Consider the following 16,545-nt stretch of genomic DNA (forward strand, 5'->3'; position numbering starts at 1 on the left):
GGTAATATAGCCTGTTACGCATGATAAACCACTTTACAATCATCCATGATCGTTGGGTCAGCTTTTGTAGATGGGCAAAATAATGGCTTGTTTGACTCGGGCAAATATCCCACCGCACGTTCACTTGAGAATTTAATGAGCGTTTGTTATTCTCTTCAAAAGCTATGGATCCATAGGTGATTTGTATCTTTAACATATTTAAAATATGCAAATCCATTTTTTAAGCATGTTTGGTGGAAATCTCTTTGTTATAAAACTCCAAGCTGCTAGGGTTGAACTACTGGAATTTCCCAAACTTGGACAACAAAACTTTTGTTTTCACTTGTTGTGTGTGCATAAATTTTCTTTACCTACATTTGTTATTGTTTTTATTTTTTTTCTGCACATGAACTCTAAAATTTTCATTTTGTTGTGATATATTCGCCTTTTTGGTTTACGGGATGAAGGGAGAGCGAAAACTCAAAGTTTTGTTTTAAGAAAAAAGAGTGCATGTAGAATGGAAATGCACAGTGCACAAATGTAGAGTGAGATAATTCCAAAGAGTTTCTGTAATTTTTAGGGATTGTAAGCTGTTCTTAATTTTTATATATCAGGTTTTGCAATCGTCGGGAAAAAGGGGGAGGCAGGGATTTTTAACTGAGTCTTGACTCCCAATCCATAAGTCATTTCTTAGGGTAATATAGCCCATTATGCATGATAAATCACATTACAATCATCCATGATCGTTGGGTCAGTTTTTTGTAGATGGGCAAAATAATGGCTTGTTTGACTCGGGTAAATATCCACCGCACGTTTATTTGAGAATTTAATGAGCGTTTGTTATTCTCTTCAAAAGCTTTGGATCCAAAGGTGATTTGCATCTTTAACATGTTTAAAACATGCATATCCATTTTTAAAGCATGTGTGGAGGAAATCTTTTTCCTATAAAATTCCAAGCTGTTGGGGTTGAACTAGTTGAATTTCCCAAACTTAGACAACAAAACTTTTGTGTTCATTTGTGGTGTGTGAATAAATTTTCTTTACTTACATTTGTTATTGTTTTCAATTTTTTCCGTACATGGACTCTAAATTTTCATTATGTTGTGATCTATTTGCCTTTTTGGTTTATGGGATAAAGGGAGAGCAAAAAGTCAAAGTTTTGTTTTAAGAAAAAGGAGTAGATGTAGAATGGAAATGCACAATGCACGAATGTAGAGAGAGATAATTTCAAAGAGTTTCTTTAATTTTTATGGATTGTAATCTCTTCTTGGTTTTTATATATAGGGTTTTGCAATCGTCGGATAAAAGGAGGAAGCAGGGATTTTTAAGTGAGTGTTGACTCCCAATCCATATGTCATTTCTTAGGGTAATATAGACCGTTACACATGATAAATCACTTTACAATCATCCATGATCGTTGGGTCAGCTTTTTGTAGATGGGCAAAATAATGGCTTGTTTCACTTGGGTAAATATCCCACCGCACGTTCACTTGAGAATTTAATGAGCGTTTATTATTCACTTCAAAAGATTTGGATCCATTGGTGATTTGCATCTTTAACATGTTTAAACATGCATATCCATTTTTAAAGCATGTGTGGAGGAAATCTCTTTCCTATAATATTCATAGCTATTAGGGATGAACTAGTGGAATTTCCCAAACTTGGACAACAAAACTTTTGTGTTCATTTGTGGTGAGTGAATAAATTTTCTTTACTTACATTTGTTATTGTTTTAAATTTATTCCGTACTTGAACTCCAAAATTTTCATTTTGTTGTGATCTATTTGCCTTTTTGGTCTACGGGATGAAGGGAGAGCGAAAACTCAAGGTTTTGATTTATGAAAAAAGAGTACATGTAGAATGGAAATTCACAATGCATAAATGTAGAGAGAGATAATTCCAAAGAGTTTCTGAAATTTTTAGGGATTGTAAGCTCTTCTTAGTTGTTATATATCAGGTTTTGCAATCGTCGGGAAAGAGGGGGAGGCAGGGATTTTTAACTGAGTCTTGACTCCCAATCCATATGTGATTTATTATGGTAATATAGCCAGTTATGCATGATAAATCACTTTACAATCATCCATGATCGTTGGGTCAGCTTTTTGTAGTTGGGCAAAATAATGGCTTGTTTCACTCGGGTAAATATCCCACCGCACGTTCACTTTAGAATTTAATGAGCGTTTGTTATTCTCTTCAAAAGCTATGGATCCATATGTGTTTTGCATCTTTAACATGTTTAAAACATGCATATCCATTTTTTAAGCATGTGTGGAGGAAATCTCTTTCTTATAAAATTCCTAGCTGTTAGGGTTGAACATGTGGAATTTCCCAAACTTGGATAACAAAACTTTTGTGTCCATTTGTGGTGTGTGAATAAATTTTCTTTACTTACATTTGTTATTGTTTTAAATTTTTTCCGTACTTGAACTCCATAATTTTCATTTTGTTGTGATCTATTTGCCTTTTAGGTTTATGGGATGAAGGGAGAGCGAAAACACAAAGTTTTGTTTTAAGAAAAAAAGTACATGTCGAATGGAAATGCACAATGCACAAACGTAGAGAGAGATAATTCCAAAGAGTTTCTGTAATTTTTAGGGATTGTAAGCTCTTCTTAGTTTTTATATATCAGGTTTTGCAATCGTCGGGAAAAAGGGGGGGGGGGGGGGGCAGGGATTTTTAACAGAGTCTTGACTCCCAATCGATAAGTCATTTATTAGGGTAATATAGCCCGTTCCGCATGATAAATCACTTTACAATCAACCATGATCGTTGGGTCAGCTTTTTGTTGATGGGAAAAATAATAGCTTGTTTGTCTCGGGTAAATATCCCACCGCACGTTCAGTTGAGAATTTAATAAGCGTTTATTATTCTCTTCAAAAGCTTTGGATCCATAGGTGATTTGCATCTTTAACATGTTTAAAACATGCAAACCCATTTTTTAAGCATGTGTGGTGGAAATCTCTTTCTTATAAAATTCCAAGCTGTTAGGTTTGAACTAGTGGAATTTCCCAAACTTGGACAACAAAACTTTTGTGTTCATTTGTTGTGTGTGAATAAATTTTATTTACTTACATTTGTTATTTTTTTAATTTTTTTCTGTACTTGAACTCCATAATTTTCATTTTCTTGTGATCTATTTGCCTTTTTGGTTTACGGGATGAAGGGAGAGCGAAAACTCAAAGTTTTGTTTTAAGAAAAAAGAGTACATGTAGAATGGAAAGGCACAATGCACAAACGTAGAGAGAGATAATTCCAAAGAGTTTCTGTAATTTTTAGGGATTGTAAGCTCTTCTTAGTTTTTATATATCAGGTTTTGCAATCATCGGGAAAAAGGGGGAGGCAGGGATTTTAACTGAGTCTTGACTCCCAATCTATATGTCATTTTTTATGGTAATATAGCCCGTTACGAATGATAAATCACTTTACAATCATCCATGATCGTTGGGTCAGCTTTTTGTAGATGGGCAAAATAATGGCTTGTTTGACTTGGGTAAATATCCCACCGCACGTTCACTTGAGAATTTAATGAGCGTTTGTTATTCTCTTCAAAAGCTTTGGATCCATAGGTGATTTGCATCTTTAACATGTTTAAAACATGCATATCCATTTTTAAAGCATGTGCGGAGGAAATCTCTTTCCTATAAAATTCCAAGTTGTTGGTGTTGAACTAGTGGAATTTCCCAAACTTGGACAACAAAATTTTGTGTTCATCTGTGGTGTGTGAATAAATTTTTTTTACTTACATTTGTTATTGTTTTAATTTTTTTCCGTACTTGAACTCCGTAATTTTCATTTTGTTGTGATCTATTTGCCTTTTTGTTTACGGGATGAAGGGAGAGCGAAAACTAAAAGTTTTGTTTTAGGACAAAAGAGTACATGTAGAATGGAAATGCACAATGCAAAAATGTAGAGATAGATAATTCCATAGAGTTTCTGTAATTTTTAGGGATTGTAAGCTCTTCTTAGTTTTTTTATATCAAGTTTTGCAATCGTCGGGAAAAAGGGGGGAGGCATGGATTTTTAACTAAGTCTTGACTCCCAATGCATATGTGATTTATTATGGTAATATAGCCCGTTACGTATGATAAATCACATTACAATCATCCATGATCGTTGGGTCAGCTTTTTGTAGATGGGCAAAGTAATGGCTTCTTTGACTCGGGTAAATATCCCACCGCACGTTCACTTGATAATTTAATGAGCGTTTGTTATTCTTTTCAAAAGCTTTGGATCCATACGTGATTTGCATCTTTAACATGTTTAAAACATGCAAATCCATTTTTTAAGCATGTATGGAGGAAATCTCTTTCTTATAAAATTCCAAGTTGTTAGGGTTGAACTAGTGGATTTTCCCAAACTTGGAAAAAAAAACTTTTTTGTTCATTTGTGGTGTGTGAATCAATTTTCTTTTCTTACATTTGTTATTGTTTTAATTTTTTTTTCCATACATGAACTCTAAAATTTTCATTTTGTTGTAATTTAATTGCCTTTTTGTTTTACGGGATGAAGGGAGAGCGAAAACTCAAAGTTTTGATTTATGAAAAAACTGTACATCTAAAATAAAAATGCAGAGTGCACAAATGTAGAGTGAGATAATTCCAAAGAGTTTCTGTAATTTTTAGGGATTGTAAACTCTTCTTAGTTTTTATATATCAGGTTTTGCAATCGTCGGGAAAAAGGGGGAGGCATGGATTTTTAACTGAGTCTTGACTCCCAATCCATAAGTCATTTCTTAGGGTAATATATCCCGTTACACATGATAAATCACTTTACAATCATCCATGATCGTTGGGTCAGGGTTTTGTAGATGGCCAAATTAATGGCTTGTTTGACTCGGGTAAATATCCCACCGCACGTTCACTTGAGAATTTAATGAGCATTTGTTATTCTCTCCAAAAGCAATGGATCCATAGGTGATTTGCATCTTTAACATGTTTAAAACTTGCAAATCCATTTTTTAAGCATGTGTGGAGGAAATCTCTTTCTTATAACATTCCTAGCTGTTAGGGTTGAACTAGTGGAATTTTCCAAACTTGGACAACAAAACTTTTGTGTTCATTTGTGGTGTGTGAATAAATTTTCTTTACTTACATTTTTTATTGTTTTAAATTTTTTTCCGTACATGAACTCTAAAATTTTCATTTTGTTGTGATCTATTTGCCTTTTTGTTTTACGGGATGAAGGGAGAGCGAAAACTCAAAGTTTTGATTTATGAAAAAAGTGTACATCTAAAATGAAAATGCACAGTGCACAAATGTAGAGCGAGATAATTCCAAAGAGTTTCTGTAATTTGTAGGGATTGTAAGCTCTTCTTAGTTTTTATATATGAGGTTTTATAATCGTCGGGAAAAAGGGCGAGGCAGGGATTTTTAACTGAGTCTTGACTCCCAATCCATAAGTGTTTTATTATGGTAATATAGCCCGTTACGCATGATAAATTACTTTACAATCATCCATGATCGTTGGGTCAGTGTTTTGTAGATGGGCAAAATAATGGCTTGTTTGACACGGGTAAATATCCCACCGCACGTTCACTTGAGAATTTAATGAGCGTTTGTGATTCTTTTCAAAAGCTATGGATCCATAGGTGATTTGCATCTTTAACATCTTTAAAACATGCAAATCCATTTTTTAAGCATGTGTGGAGGAACTCTCTTTCTTATAAAATTCCAAGCAGTTAGGGTTCAACTAGTGGAATTTCCCAAATTTGGACAACAAAACTTTTGTGTTTATTTGTGGTGTGTGAATAAATTTTATTTACTTACATTTTTTATTGTTTTAAATTTTTTTCAATACATGAACTCTAAAATTTTCATTTTGTTGTGATCTATTTGCCTTTTTGGTTTACGGGATGAAGGGAGAGCGAAAACTCAAAGGTTTGATTTATGAAAAAAGTGTACATCTAAAATGAGAATGCACAGTTGAGACGGAGGATGAAGCCATGGTGTGGCCAGACACCAAGGAAAATGATTGTGCAAGTCCAGTGCACACCAATGGCAGCAACGGCCATGGCCAAGTGCAAAGGCACGGCCCAGAGGGGCACACACATATGGCTGACCCGGCATCAGCTGCAGCAAAGGAAGACACCCTTGAGCTTGCCAAACGGATGGTCAAGCAACAAGGTGCACAACAACCCCAGCAGCCAGTCCAGACACAAGGCAGCACGCCAACAGACAGTTCTGGCGGGGAGAAATGGGGTTGCTGGTGCCCATAGAGTCCTGGCGGGGCGAAATGGGGTTGCTGGCGCCCATAGAGTCCTGGCGGGGCGAAATGGGGTTTCCAGCACTCCAGCGCCAGCAGGACTCCAGGCGCCAGCAGATTCCTGGCGGGGTGAAATGGGGTTTCCAGGACTCCACCGCCAGCAGGACTCCAGACTCCAGGCGCCAGGCGCCAGCAGAGTCCTGGCGGGGCGAAATGGGGTTTCCAGGACTCCAGCGCCAACAGGACTCCAGGCGCCAGGCGCGCGCCAGCAGAGTCCTGGCGGGGCGAAATGGGGTTTCCAGGACTCCAGCGCCAGCAGGACTCCAGGCGCCAGGCGCCAGGCGCATGCCTGCAAAGTCCTGGCGGGGCGAAATGGGGTTTCCAGGACTCCAGCGCCAGCAGGACTCCAGGCGCCAGGCGCCAGGCGTGCGCCAGCAGAGTCCTGGCGGGGCGAAATGGGGTTTCCAAGACTCCAGCGCCAGCAGGACTCCAGGCGCGCGCCAGCAGAGTCCTGGCGGGGCGAAATGGGGTTTCCAGGACTCCAGCGCTAGCAGGACTCCAGGCGCCAGACGCCAGAATTCGGATTTTTCGGATTCTAGCGGATTTCTTGGCGTTTTTAGAGATTTCTAAAGCCAAAGGAGAGGTTATAAATAGAGGGGCCTCTCCCATTGTAAGGAGGTCGAAAAATCCTTAGTATTCTTTACTTTTCAAGTGTATAGAGAGAGTTTTTAGCCTTGGCCTTCAAGAGTGTTTGGCCATCCTTTGTAATCTTGTATTCTTAATACAAAGTAGGCTTTTCTCTTCTATATCTTGGTCTTTTCATTGTCCCATTTGGCTGGCAACTTCTTGTGTGAAGTATTGGTTGGAGGATCCGAGGCTCAAGGAGGCTGACTAGTTCTTCGGAAGAGCTAGGCCGCACGGGGAGATATTCCGCAAGGCTAGACGGACTTAGCCTAAATCTAACCGCGTGACAACTGGTATCAGAGCGTGCGTTGCAATCAATGGCTTCCACAAGTGGAGAAGATGCTTCAAGAGGCAAAGAACAAGTGATGTTAAATTTCGTTTTTCTACTCTTGAACATCGTTTGGACAGTGTTGAAAACCTTTGTACGAACTGGGAGGAGTTCGTTCAAAGGACGATTGAGGAGCATCAGCCAACTCCGAATTGGCTGAGAGGATTTGAGGAGGACGTCCATTCTGCCATGGCTGTCATGAGGGTGGAGATGGAACGATTGGGGAAGGACGTCAAAGACCTCACTGGAGAGCTACGGGCAAGACTTTCTTTGTGCGAACTAGCCTTAGCCAATGGAGGGGCTGGTCACACACAAGCAAAGATAAAGGTGCCTGAGCCAAAGTCTTTCGGTGGAAAGAGAGACGCAAAGGTCATAGATAATTTTCTATGGCAAGTGGAGCAATACTTCCATGCGAGCAAGCTCACCGACGAGGAAGCTAAGGTTAGTACGGCTGCCATGTTCTTGTCTGATGATGCTGTTCTTTGGTGGAGAAGACGCATGGGAGATGAGCAAGAGGGAGAGGACCCCGTCCACACTTGGGAAGATTTCAAGAGGGAGCTGCGGAGGCAGTTCTTTCCGGAGGACGTCGAGTACCAAGCAAGGAAGGAACTTCGTGCATTGACGCAGAAAGGTACAATTAAAGAGTATGTACAATCCTTCACTTCCCTTATGCTTTGTATTTCCAACATGACGGATGAGGACCGTCTCTTCTCCTTTCTTGCTGGCCTTCGTCCATGGGCTGAGCAAGAATTGAGAAGACGAGAGGTAAAGACACTAGTTTCAGCGTTATCTACGGCTGAAAAGTTAACCGAATACGAGAGGAGGAATGATTCGGTTAACAAGGTGTCCAAGGAAAATAATGGTAAAACAAATTTTAAGAGGAAGGAGAAAGGGGAGAAGAAGCCATGGGTAAAAGATACCAAGGCTAGGCCGGAAGAGAAGAAGAGAGGGGACAAACAGAGGAAGAAGGTCCATTGTTTTATATGCGAGGGAGAGCACTATGCGAGGGATTGTCGTAAAAAGAGACTCCTCAATGCTGCTCAAACAGAATCTGACAATGGAGGAATTGAGCCTAGGATGGGTTCTCTAACCCTTCTCAATGCTGTTGTCCGTTCCAGGGAGGAGAAGGCTGCTCCACTTCCGGTAAGACCCTCAAGAGAACTTCTTTTTATATCACTAACACTTGCTGGACATACTATTAAAGCAATGGTGGACACTGGCGCCACCCACAACTTCCTTTCGGAGGAGGAGGCTAGGCGCCTAAGGATACGAGGAGAGAAAGATGGGAGCAAAATGAAAGCCGTAAATTCTGCTGCTCGTGAGGTCCAAGGCATTGCCAAGAATGTACCGGTGGTGATAGGCAAGTGGGTAGGATTTCTGAATTTTACCATTGTTGATATGGATGATTTCAAAGTAATTTTGGGAATGGAGTTTTTCACGGTTTGTAGGGCTTTTGTTATGCCACATGTTGGGGTAGTGGGGATTATGGACGAGAAAAGTCCTTGTACTGTTTCTGAAGTTGAAGATGAAAAAAATAAAGATTTAATGCTATCAGCCCTCCAGCTTAAGAAAGGTCTTAAGCAGGGCTGTTCTACTTATATTGCTTCTCTTTGTGCTATAGAACAGGATGAGGCCACGCCTACTCCTAAGGAGATACAAACCGTTTTGCATGAGTATAGAGACGTCATGCCGGAACAACTCCCAGCGAGGTTACCACCTAGGAGAGGGGTGGACCATCGCATAGAGCTTGAACCCGGAGCAAGAAAGCCAGCACAAGCACCATACCGAATGGCGCCCAAAGAGTTGGACGAATTACGAAGACAACTCAGCGAGCTGCCGGATTCGGGGTTCATAAAGCCAAGCAAAGCACCTTATGGAGCTCCTATACTGTTTCAGACTAAAAAGGATGGAAGTATGAGACTATGCATCGATTATAGGGTGCTCAACAAGGTAACCATCAAGAACAAGTACCCTATTCCCCTTATTGCTGATCTCTTTGATCAATTGAAGGAGGCAAGAGTTTTCTCCAAGCTGGATTTACGAAGTGGTTATTACCAAGTTCGGATAGCTGAAGGAGACGAAGAGAAGACTACTTGTGTAACGAGATATGGGGCTTACGAGTTCATGGTTATGCCCTTTGGCCTAACCAACGCACCAGCAACTATATGCACTCTCATGAACGAGGTATTTTCCGAGTACTTAGACAAATTTGTCGTTGTGTATTTGGATGATATTGTGGTGTATAGCAAGAGTATGGAAGAACACAAAGAACATCTTCGAAAAGTGTTCAAGAAATTGAGACACAATCAGCTATATGTCAAGAAGGAGAAGTGTTCCTTTGGGTTGCAAGAGGTGTCCTTTCTTGGACATTGGATAGGGGAAGGACGGATATGGATGGACAACAAGAAGGTGGAGGTTGTGCGTGATTGGTCTATCCCTATCAAGGTGCGTGAGCTTAGAAGTTTTCTTGGCTTGGCAAACTATTATAGGAGGTTTATCAAGGGTTTCTCAGCTATAGCAGCCCCCTTGACCGATCTCCTAAAGAAGGACCAAAAATGGCGATGGACGGACTCATGCCAAAGAGCATTCCAGCGGCTGAAGGATACCATGATGGTTGAACCGGTGCTTCACCTTGCTGATTTCAGCAAGCCATTTGAGGTACATACCGATGCCTCAAATTATGCCATTGGGGGTGTGCTAGAACAAGAAGGACACCCAGTCGCTTATGAGAGTAGGAAGCTCAATGAAACTGAGCAACGGTACACTGTACAAGAAAGAGAAATGACGGCGGTAGTGCATTGTTTACGTCTTTGGAGGCACTATCTTTTAGGCTCCAAATTTATTGTAAGAACTGACAATGTTGCTTCTAGTTACTTTCTTACACAGAAAAAGCTCAGTCCAAAACAGGCCCGGTGGCAAGATTTCTTGGCCGAGTTTGACTTTGAGATGATGTACAAGGCGGGGAAGGCCAATGGTGCTGCCGACGCACTGAGCAGGAAGGTGGACGCACCTAACTCTTATAAGGAAGAGACCAGCCAGAGCTTAGCGCACATGGCGCAGCAAGCACCAGCATCATACACGCATGCGGCAGAGGAGAAGACGCGTGCGGCTGAATTCCAGCATACTGCAGCAGCCGGTACTTGCTTCACGCGCACCACGCGCGGTGCGGTAGCAGCTGGACAGGAAGAGGCGCGCGGCGCGAGCGTAGGCGCAGGAGATATGTGCTTTGCGCAAGGCAAGCGCGCGCGCAGGGGGGACCATCTTGGCGCAGAAACAGAAGATGGGACTTTGCGATTACAAGCCTTAGCAGCAATTACACAGGTTGGTACATCGTTGCTAGACAAGATTCGCATTGGAATTCGCCAAGACGCCCAGGCTTACAGCATTGTACAAGTTGCTGCCTTGGGCGAGATGAGAAGATTCTGGCTTGACGACGGATTGCTCATGACCAAAGGTAATCGACTTTATGTGCCTAAGTACGATAACCTACGGCGTGACCTCTTGAGGGAATGCCATGATACCTTGTGGGCAGGACATCCAGGTCAAAGAAGGACGTTGGCCTTGTTGTCTGGCCAGTATTATTGGCCAGACATGGAGAATGATGTGGAGGAGTTTGTGCGCACGTGTTTTATTTGTCAACAAGATAAGATCGAACAACGCAAGCCGAGGGGTTTGCTACAGCCCTTACCTATTCCAAAGCGGTCGTGGGAGTCTGTTTCAATGGACTTCATCTCTGGATTACGTAAGAAAGATGGGCTGGCGTCTATCATGGTGGTGGTAGACAGGTTTACGAAGTATGGTACATTCGTAGCGGTGCCAAGTGATTGTACAGCAGACGGAGCAGCTAGAGCTTTCATGGCACATGTGGTGAAGCATTGGGGTTTGCCCACAACGATCATTAGTGATCGTGACCCCAGATTCACGGGAAAATTCTGGACCGAGTTATTCAAAATAATGGGAACATCACTATGTTTTTCCACTAGTTTTCATCCACAAAGTGACGGCCAAACCGAGCGGGTAAATGCTTTGTTAGAACAGTACTTACGCCATTTTGTTGCAGCAAATCAGAAAAACTGGCTAGACTTGTTAGACGTGGCCCAGTTTTCATACAATTTGCAGAAATCGGAATCAACCGGCACAGTCCTTTCGAGTTGGCGACAGGACGACAGCCTTTGGCTCCCATGGGTCTCTTTCCAGACACTTCACGGAAAAGTCCAGCAGCTCATCAGCTGGCGAAGAGGTGGAAAGAGAAAACGGAGCTGGCACGGGTCTTATTGCATAAGGCAGCTAAAAAGATGAAGAAACATGCTGATTTGAAGAGGAGGGAGTCTTCGTTCAATATTGGTGACCAGGTCCTTCTCAAACTTAGACCTAAACAATTTCGTCACCTAAGGAGCAAGAACAAAGGTCTTTTGAAGAAATATGAAGGACCCTTTCCTATCATTGAACGGGTAGGCAACCACGCCTACAAATTGCAGCTGCCAAAAAGGTTTAAGTTCCACAACGTTTTTCATGTATCAAACCTTAAACCTTATTTTGAAGACCCGGACCCGGAGAGAATAGTTGATCCAAGAGCTCCCATGGATATATCTACTACCTTTGACAATAGGGTAGAGTATAGTATTGCAGACGGAGAGGAACGCCAAAGGGGCAAGCCCCGGAGGACGCAATACTTGGTCAAGTGGCTGGGTCAACCGGAAAGCGAGGCAACATGGCAAGATGCTGCCGAGTTATGGCAGTTCGAAAAGGAGGTGGCCGACTATCGCCAGGGGTTGCAGACGAGGGCGTCTGCCTTATGGCGGTGGGAGTATGAGACGGAGGATGAAGCCATGGTGTGGCCAGACACCAAGGAAAATGACTGTGCAAGTCCAGTGCACACCAATGGCAGCAACGGCCAAGGCCAAGTGCAAAGGCACGGCCCAGAGGGGCACACACATATGGCTGACCCGGCATCAGCTGCAGCAAAGGAAGACACCCTTGAGCTTGCCAAACGGATGGCCAAGCAACAAGGTGCACAACAACCCCAGCAGCCAGTCCAGACACAAGGCAGCACGCCAACAGACAGTTCCGGCAGGGAGAAATGGGGTTGCTGGCGCCCATAGAGTCCTGGCGGGGTGAAATGGGGTTTCCAGCACTCCAGCGCCAGCAGGACTCCAGGCGCCAGCAGAGTCCTGGCGGGGCGAAATGGGGTTTCCAGGACTCCACCGCCAGCAGGACTCCAGACTCCAGGCGCCAGGCGCCAGCAGAATCCTGGCGGGGCGAAATGGGGTTTCCAGGACTCCAGCGCCAACAGGACTCCAGGCGCCAGGCGCGCGCCAGCAGAGTCCTGGCGGGGCGAAATGGGATTTCCAGGACTCCAGCGCTAGCAGGACTCCAGGCGCCAGGCGCCAGGCGTGTGCCAGCAGAGTCCTGGCGGGGCGAAATGGGGTTTCCAGGACTCCAGCGCCAGCAGGACTCCAGGCGCCAGGCGCCAAGCGCGCGCCAGCAGAGTCCTGGCGGGGCGAAATGGGGTTTCCAGGACTCCAGTGCCAGCAGGACTCCAGGCGCCAGGCGCCAGGCGCGCGCCAGCAGAGTCCTGGCGGGGCGAAATGGGGTTTCCAGGACTCCAGCGCCAGCAGGACTCCAGGCGCCAGACGCCAGAATTCGGATTTTTCGGATTCTGGCGGATTTCTTGGCGTTTTTAGAGATTTCTAAAGCCAAAGGAGAGGTTATAAATAGAGGGGCCTCTCCCATTGTAAGGAGGTCGAAAAATCCTTAGTATTCTTTACTTTTCAAGTGTATAGAGAGAGTTTTTAGCCTTGGCCTTCAAGAGTGTTTGGCCATCCTTTGTAATCTTGTATTCTTAATACAAAGTAGGCTTTTCTCTTCTATATCTTGGTCTTTTCATTGTCCCATTTGGCTGGCAACTTCTTGTGTGAAGTATTGGTTGGAGGATCCGAGGCTCAAGGAGGCTGACTAGTTCTTCGGAAGAGCTAGGCCGCACGGGGTAGATATTCCGCAAGGCTAGACGGACTTAGCCTAAATCTAACCGCGTGACAACAGTGCACAAATGTAGAACGAGATAATCCAAAGAGTTTCTATAATTTTTAGGGATTGTAAGGTCTTCTTAGTTTTTATATATCAGGTTTTGCAATCGTCGGGAAAAAGGGGGAGGCAGGGATTTTTAACTGAGTCTTGACTCCCAATCCATAAGTCATTTCTTAGGATAATATAGCCAGTTACGCATGATAAATCACTTTACAATCATCCATGGTCGTTGGGTCAGCTTTTTGTAGATGGGCAAAATAATGGCATTTTTGACTCGGGTAAATATCCCACCGCACTTTCAGTTGAGAATTTAATGTGCGTTTGTTATTCTCTTCAAAAGCTTTGGATCCATAGGTGATTTGCATCTTTAACATGTTTGAAACATGCATATCCATTTTTAAAGGATGTGTGGAGGAAATCACTTTCCTATAAAATTCCAAGCTGTTGGGGTTGAACTAGTGGAATTTCCCAAACTTGGACAACAAAACTTTTGTGTTCATTTGTGGTGTGTGAATAAATTTTATTTACTTACATTTGTTATTATTTTAAATTGTTTCCGTAGTTGAACTCCAAAATTTTCATTTTGTTGTGATCTATTTGCCTTTTTGGTTTATGGGATGAAGGGAGATCGAAAACTCAAAGTTTTGTTTTAAGAAAAAAGAGTACATGTAGAATGGAAATGCACAATGCACAAACGTAGAGAGAGATAATTCCAAAGAGTTTCTGTAATTTTTAGGGATTGTAAGCTCTTCTTAGTTTTTATATATCAGGTTTTGCAATCATCCGGAAAAAGGAGGAGGCAGGGATTTTTAACTGAGTCTTGACTCCCAATCTATATGTCATTTGTTATGGTAATATAGCCCGTTACGAATGATAAATCACTTTACAATCATCCATGATTGTTGGGTAAGCATTTTGTAGATGGGCAAAAGAATGGCTTGTTTGACTCGGGTAAATATCCCACCGCACGTTCACTTGAAAATTTAATGAGCGTTTGTTATTCTCTTCAAAAGCTTTGGATCCATAGGTGATTTGCATCTTTAACATGTTTAAAACATGCATATCCATTTTTAAAGTATGTGTGGAGGAAATCTCTTTCCTATAAAATTCCAAGTTGTAGGCGTTGAACTAGTGGAATTTCCCAAACTTGGACAACAAATTTTTGTGTTCATCTGTGGTGTGTGAATAAATTTTTTTTACTTACATTTGTTATTGTTTTAATTTTTTTCCGTACTTGAACTCCATAATTTTCATTTTGTTGTGATCTATTTGCCTTTTCGTTTACGGGATGAAGGGAGAGCGAAAACTAAAAGTTTTGTTTTAGGACAAAAGAGTACATGTTGAATGGAAATGCACAATGCAAAAATGTAGAGAGAGATAATTCCATAGAGTTTCTGTAATTTTTAGGGATTGTAAGCTCTTCTTAGTTTTTTTATATCAAGTTTTGCAATCGTCGGGAAAAAGGGGGAGGCGTGGATTTTTAACTAAGTCTTGACTCCCAATGCATATGTGATTTATTATGGTAATATAGCCCGTTACGTACGATAAATCACTTTACAATCATCCATGATCGTTGGGTCAGCTTTTTGTAGATGGGCAAAGTAATGGCTTCTTTGACTCGGGTAAATATCCCACCGCACGTTCACTTGAGAATTTAATGAGCGTTTGTTATTCTTTTCCAAAGCTATGGATCCATACGTGATTTGCATCTTTTAACATGTTTAAAACATACAAATCCATTTTTTAAGCATGTGTGGAGGAAATCTCTTTCTTATTAAATTCCAAGTTGTTAGGGTTAAACTAGTGGAATTTCCCAAACTTGGAAAAAAAAACTTTTTTGTTCATTTGTGGTGTGTGAATAAATTTTCTTTACTTACATTTGTTATTGTTTTAATTTTTTTTCCATACATGAACTCTAAAATTTTCATTTTGTTGTAATTTATTTGCCTTTTTGTTTTACGGGATGAAGGGAGAGCGAAAACTCAAAGTTTTGATTTATGAAAAAACTGTACATCTAAAATAAAAATGCACAGTGCACAAATGTAGAGCGAGATAATTCCAAAGAGTTTCTGTAATTTTTAGGGATTGTAAACTCTTCTTAGTTTTTATATATCAGGTTTTTCAATCGTCGGGAAAATGGGGGAGGCATGGATTTTTAACTGAGTCTTGACTCCCAATCCATAAGTCATTTTGTAGGGTAATATATCCCGTTACACATGATAAATCACTTTACAATCATCCATGATCGTTGGGTCAGGGTTTTGTAGATGGCCAAAATAATGGCTTGTTTGACTCAGGTAAATATCCCACCGCACGTTCACTTGAGAATTTAATGAGCGTTTGTTATTCTCTTCAAAAGCTATGGATCCATAGGTGATTTGCATCTTTAACATGTTTAAAACTTGCAAATCCATTTTTTAAGCATGTGTGGAGGAAATCTCTTTCTTATAACATTCCTAGCTGTTAGGGTTGAACTAGTGGAATTTCCCAAACTTGGACAACAAAACTTTTATGTTCATTTGTGGTGTGTGAATAAATTTTCTTTACTTACATTTGTTATTGTTTTAAATTTTTTTCCATACATGAACTCTAAAATTTTCATTTTGTTGTGATCTATTTGCCTTTTTGTTTTACGGGATGAAGGGAGAGCGAAAACTCAAAGTTTTGATTTATGAAAAAAGTGAACATCTAAAATGAAAATGCACAGTGCACAAATGTAGAGCGAGATAATTCCGAAGAGTTTCAGTAATTTTTAGGGATTGTAAGCTCTTCTTAGTTTTTATATATCAGGTTTTACAATCATCGGGAAAAAGGGCGGGGCAGGGATTTTTAACTGAGTCTTGACTCCCAATCCATAAGTCATTTCTTAGGGTAATATAGGCCGTTACGCATGATAAATCACATTACAATCATCGATGATCGTTGGATCAGCTTTTTGTAGATGGGCAAAATAATGTCTTGTTTGACTCGGGTAAATATGCACCGCACGTTCAGTTGAGAATTTAATGAGCGTTTGTTATTCTCTTCAAAAGCTTTGGATCCATAGGTGATTTGCATCTTTAACAAGTTTAAAACATGCATATCCATTTTTAATGCATGTGTGGAGGAAATCTCTTTCCTATAAAATTCCAAGCCGTTGGGGTTGAACTAGTGGAATTTCCCAAACTTGGACAACTAAACTTTTGTGTTCATTTGTGGTGTGTGAATAAATTTTCTTTACGTACATTTGTTATTGTTTTAAATTTTTTCCGTTCTTGAACTCCAAAATTTTCATTTTGTTGTGATCCATTTGCCTTTTTGGTTTACGGGATGAAGGGAGAGCGAAA

General features: G+C 41.4%; 1 protein-coding gene across 1 annotated transcript; it reads left to right on the top strand.

Moving 5' to 3' along the window:
• The first annotated feature begins 5,912 nt into the window (after window positions 1–5,912).
• LOC137946629 (uncharacterized) lies at window positions 5,913–12,294 on the top strand. Its single transcript, XM_068792959.1, has 6 exons — window positions 5,913–6,377; window positions 6,491–6,606; window positions 6,718–6,873; window positions 7,037–7,117; window positions 7,165–11,133; window positions 11,253–12,294. The coding sequence occupies exons 1-6, from the start codon at window positions 5,913–5,915 to the stop codon at window positions 12,292–12,294; spliced, it is 5,829 nt and encodes a 1,942-aa protein (XP_068649060.1).
• The last annotated feature ends 4,251 nt before the right edge of the window (window positions 12,295–16,545 follow it).

Source organism: Aristolochia californica, unplaced genomic scaffold (genome assembly GCF_029961685.1).
Source record: "Aristolochia californica isolate CCGP_79_NKW_82.1479 unplaced genomic scaffold, dmAriCali1.0.hap1 SCAF_1, whole genome shotgun sequence".
Lineage (NCBI taxonomy): Eukaryota > Viridiplantae > Streptophyta > Magnoliopsida > Piperales > Aristolochiaceae > Aristolochia > Aristolochia californica.

Bases quoted from the DNA above. Each gene is read 5' to 3' on its own strand.
- LOC137946629 (XM_068792959.1), top strand. From the start codon at position 5,913: ATGAAGCCATGGTGTGGCCAGACACCAAGGAAAATGATTGTGCAAGTC. The intron at 6,378-6,490 runs GTCCTGGCGGGG...CCAGGACTCCAG, and splicing joins AGGCGCCAGGCGCCAGCAGA to CGCCAGCAGGACTCCAGGCG. The intron at 6,607-6,717 runs GTGCGCCAGCAG...TGGGGTTTCCAG, and splicing joins CCAGGCGCCAGGCGCCAGGC to GACTCCAGCGCTAGCAGGAC.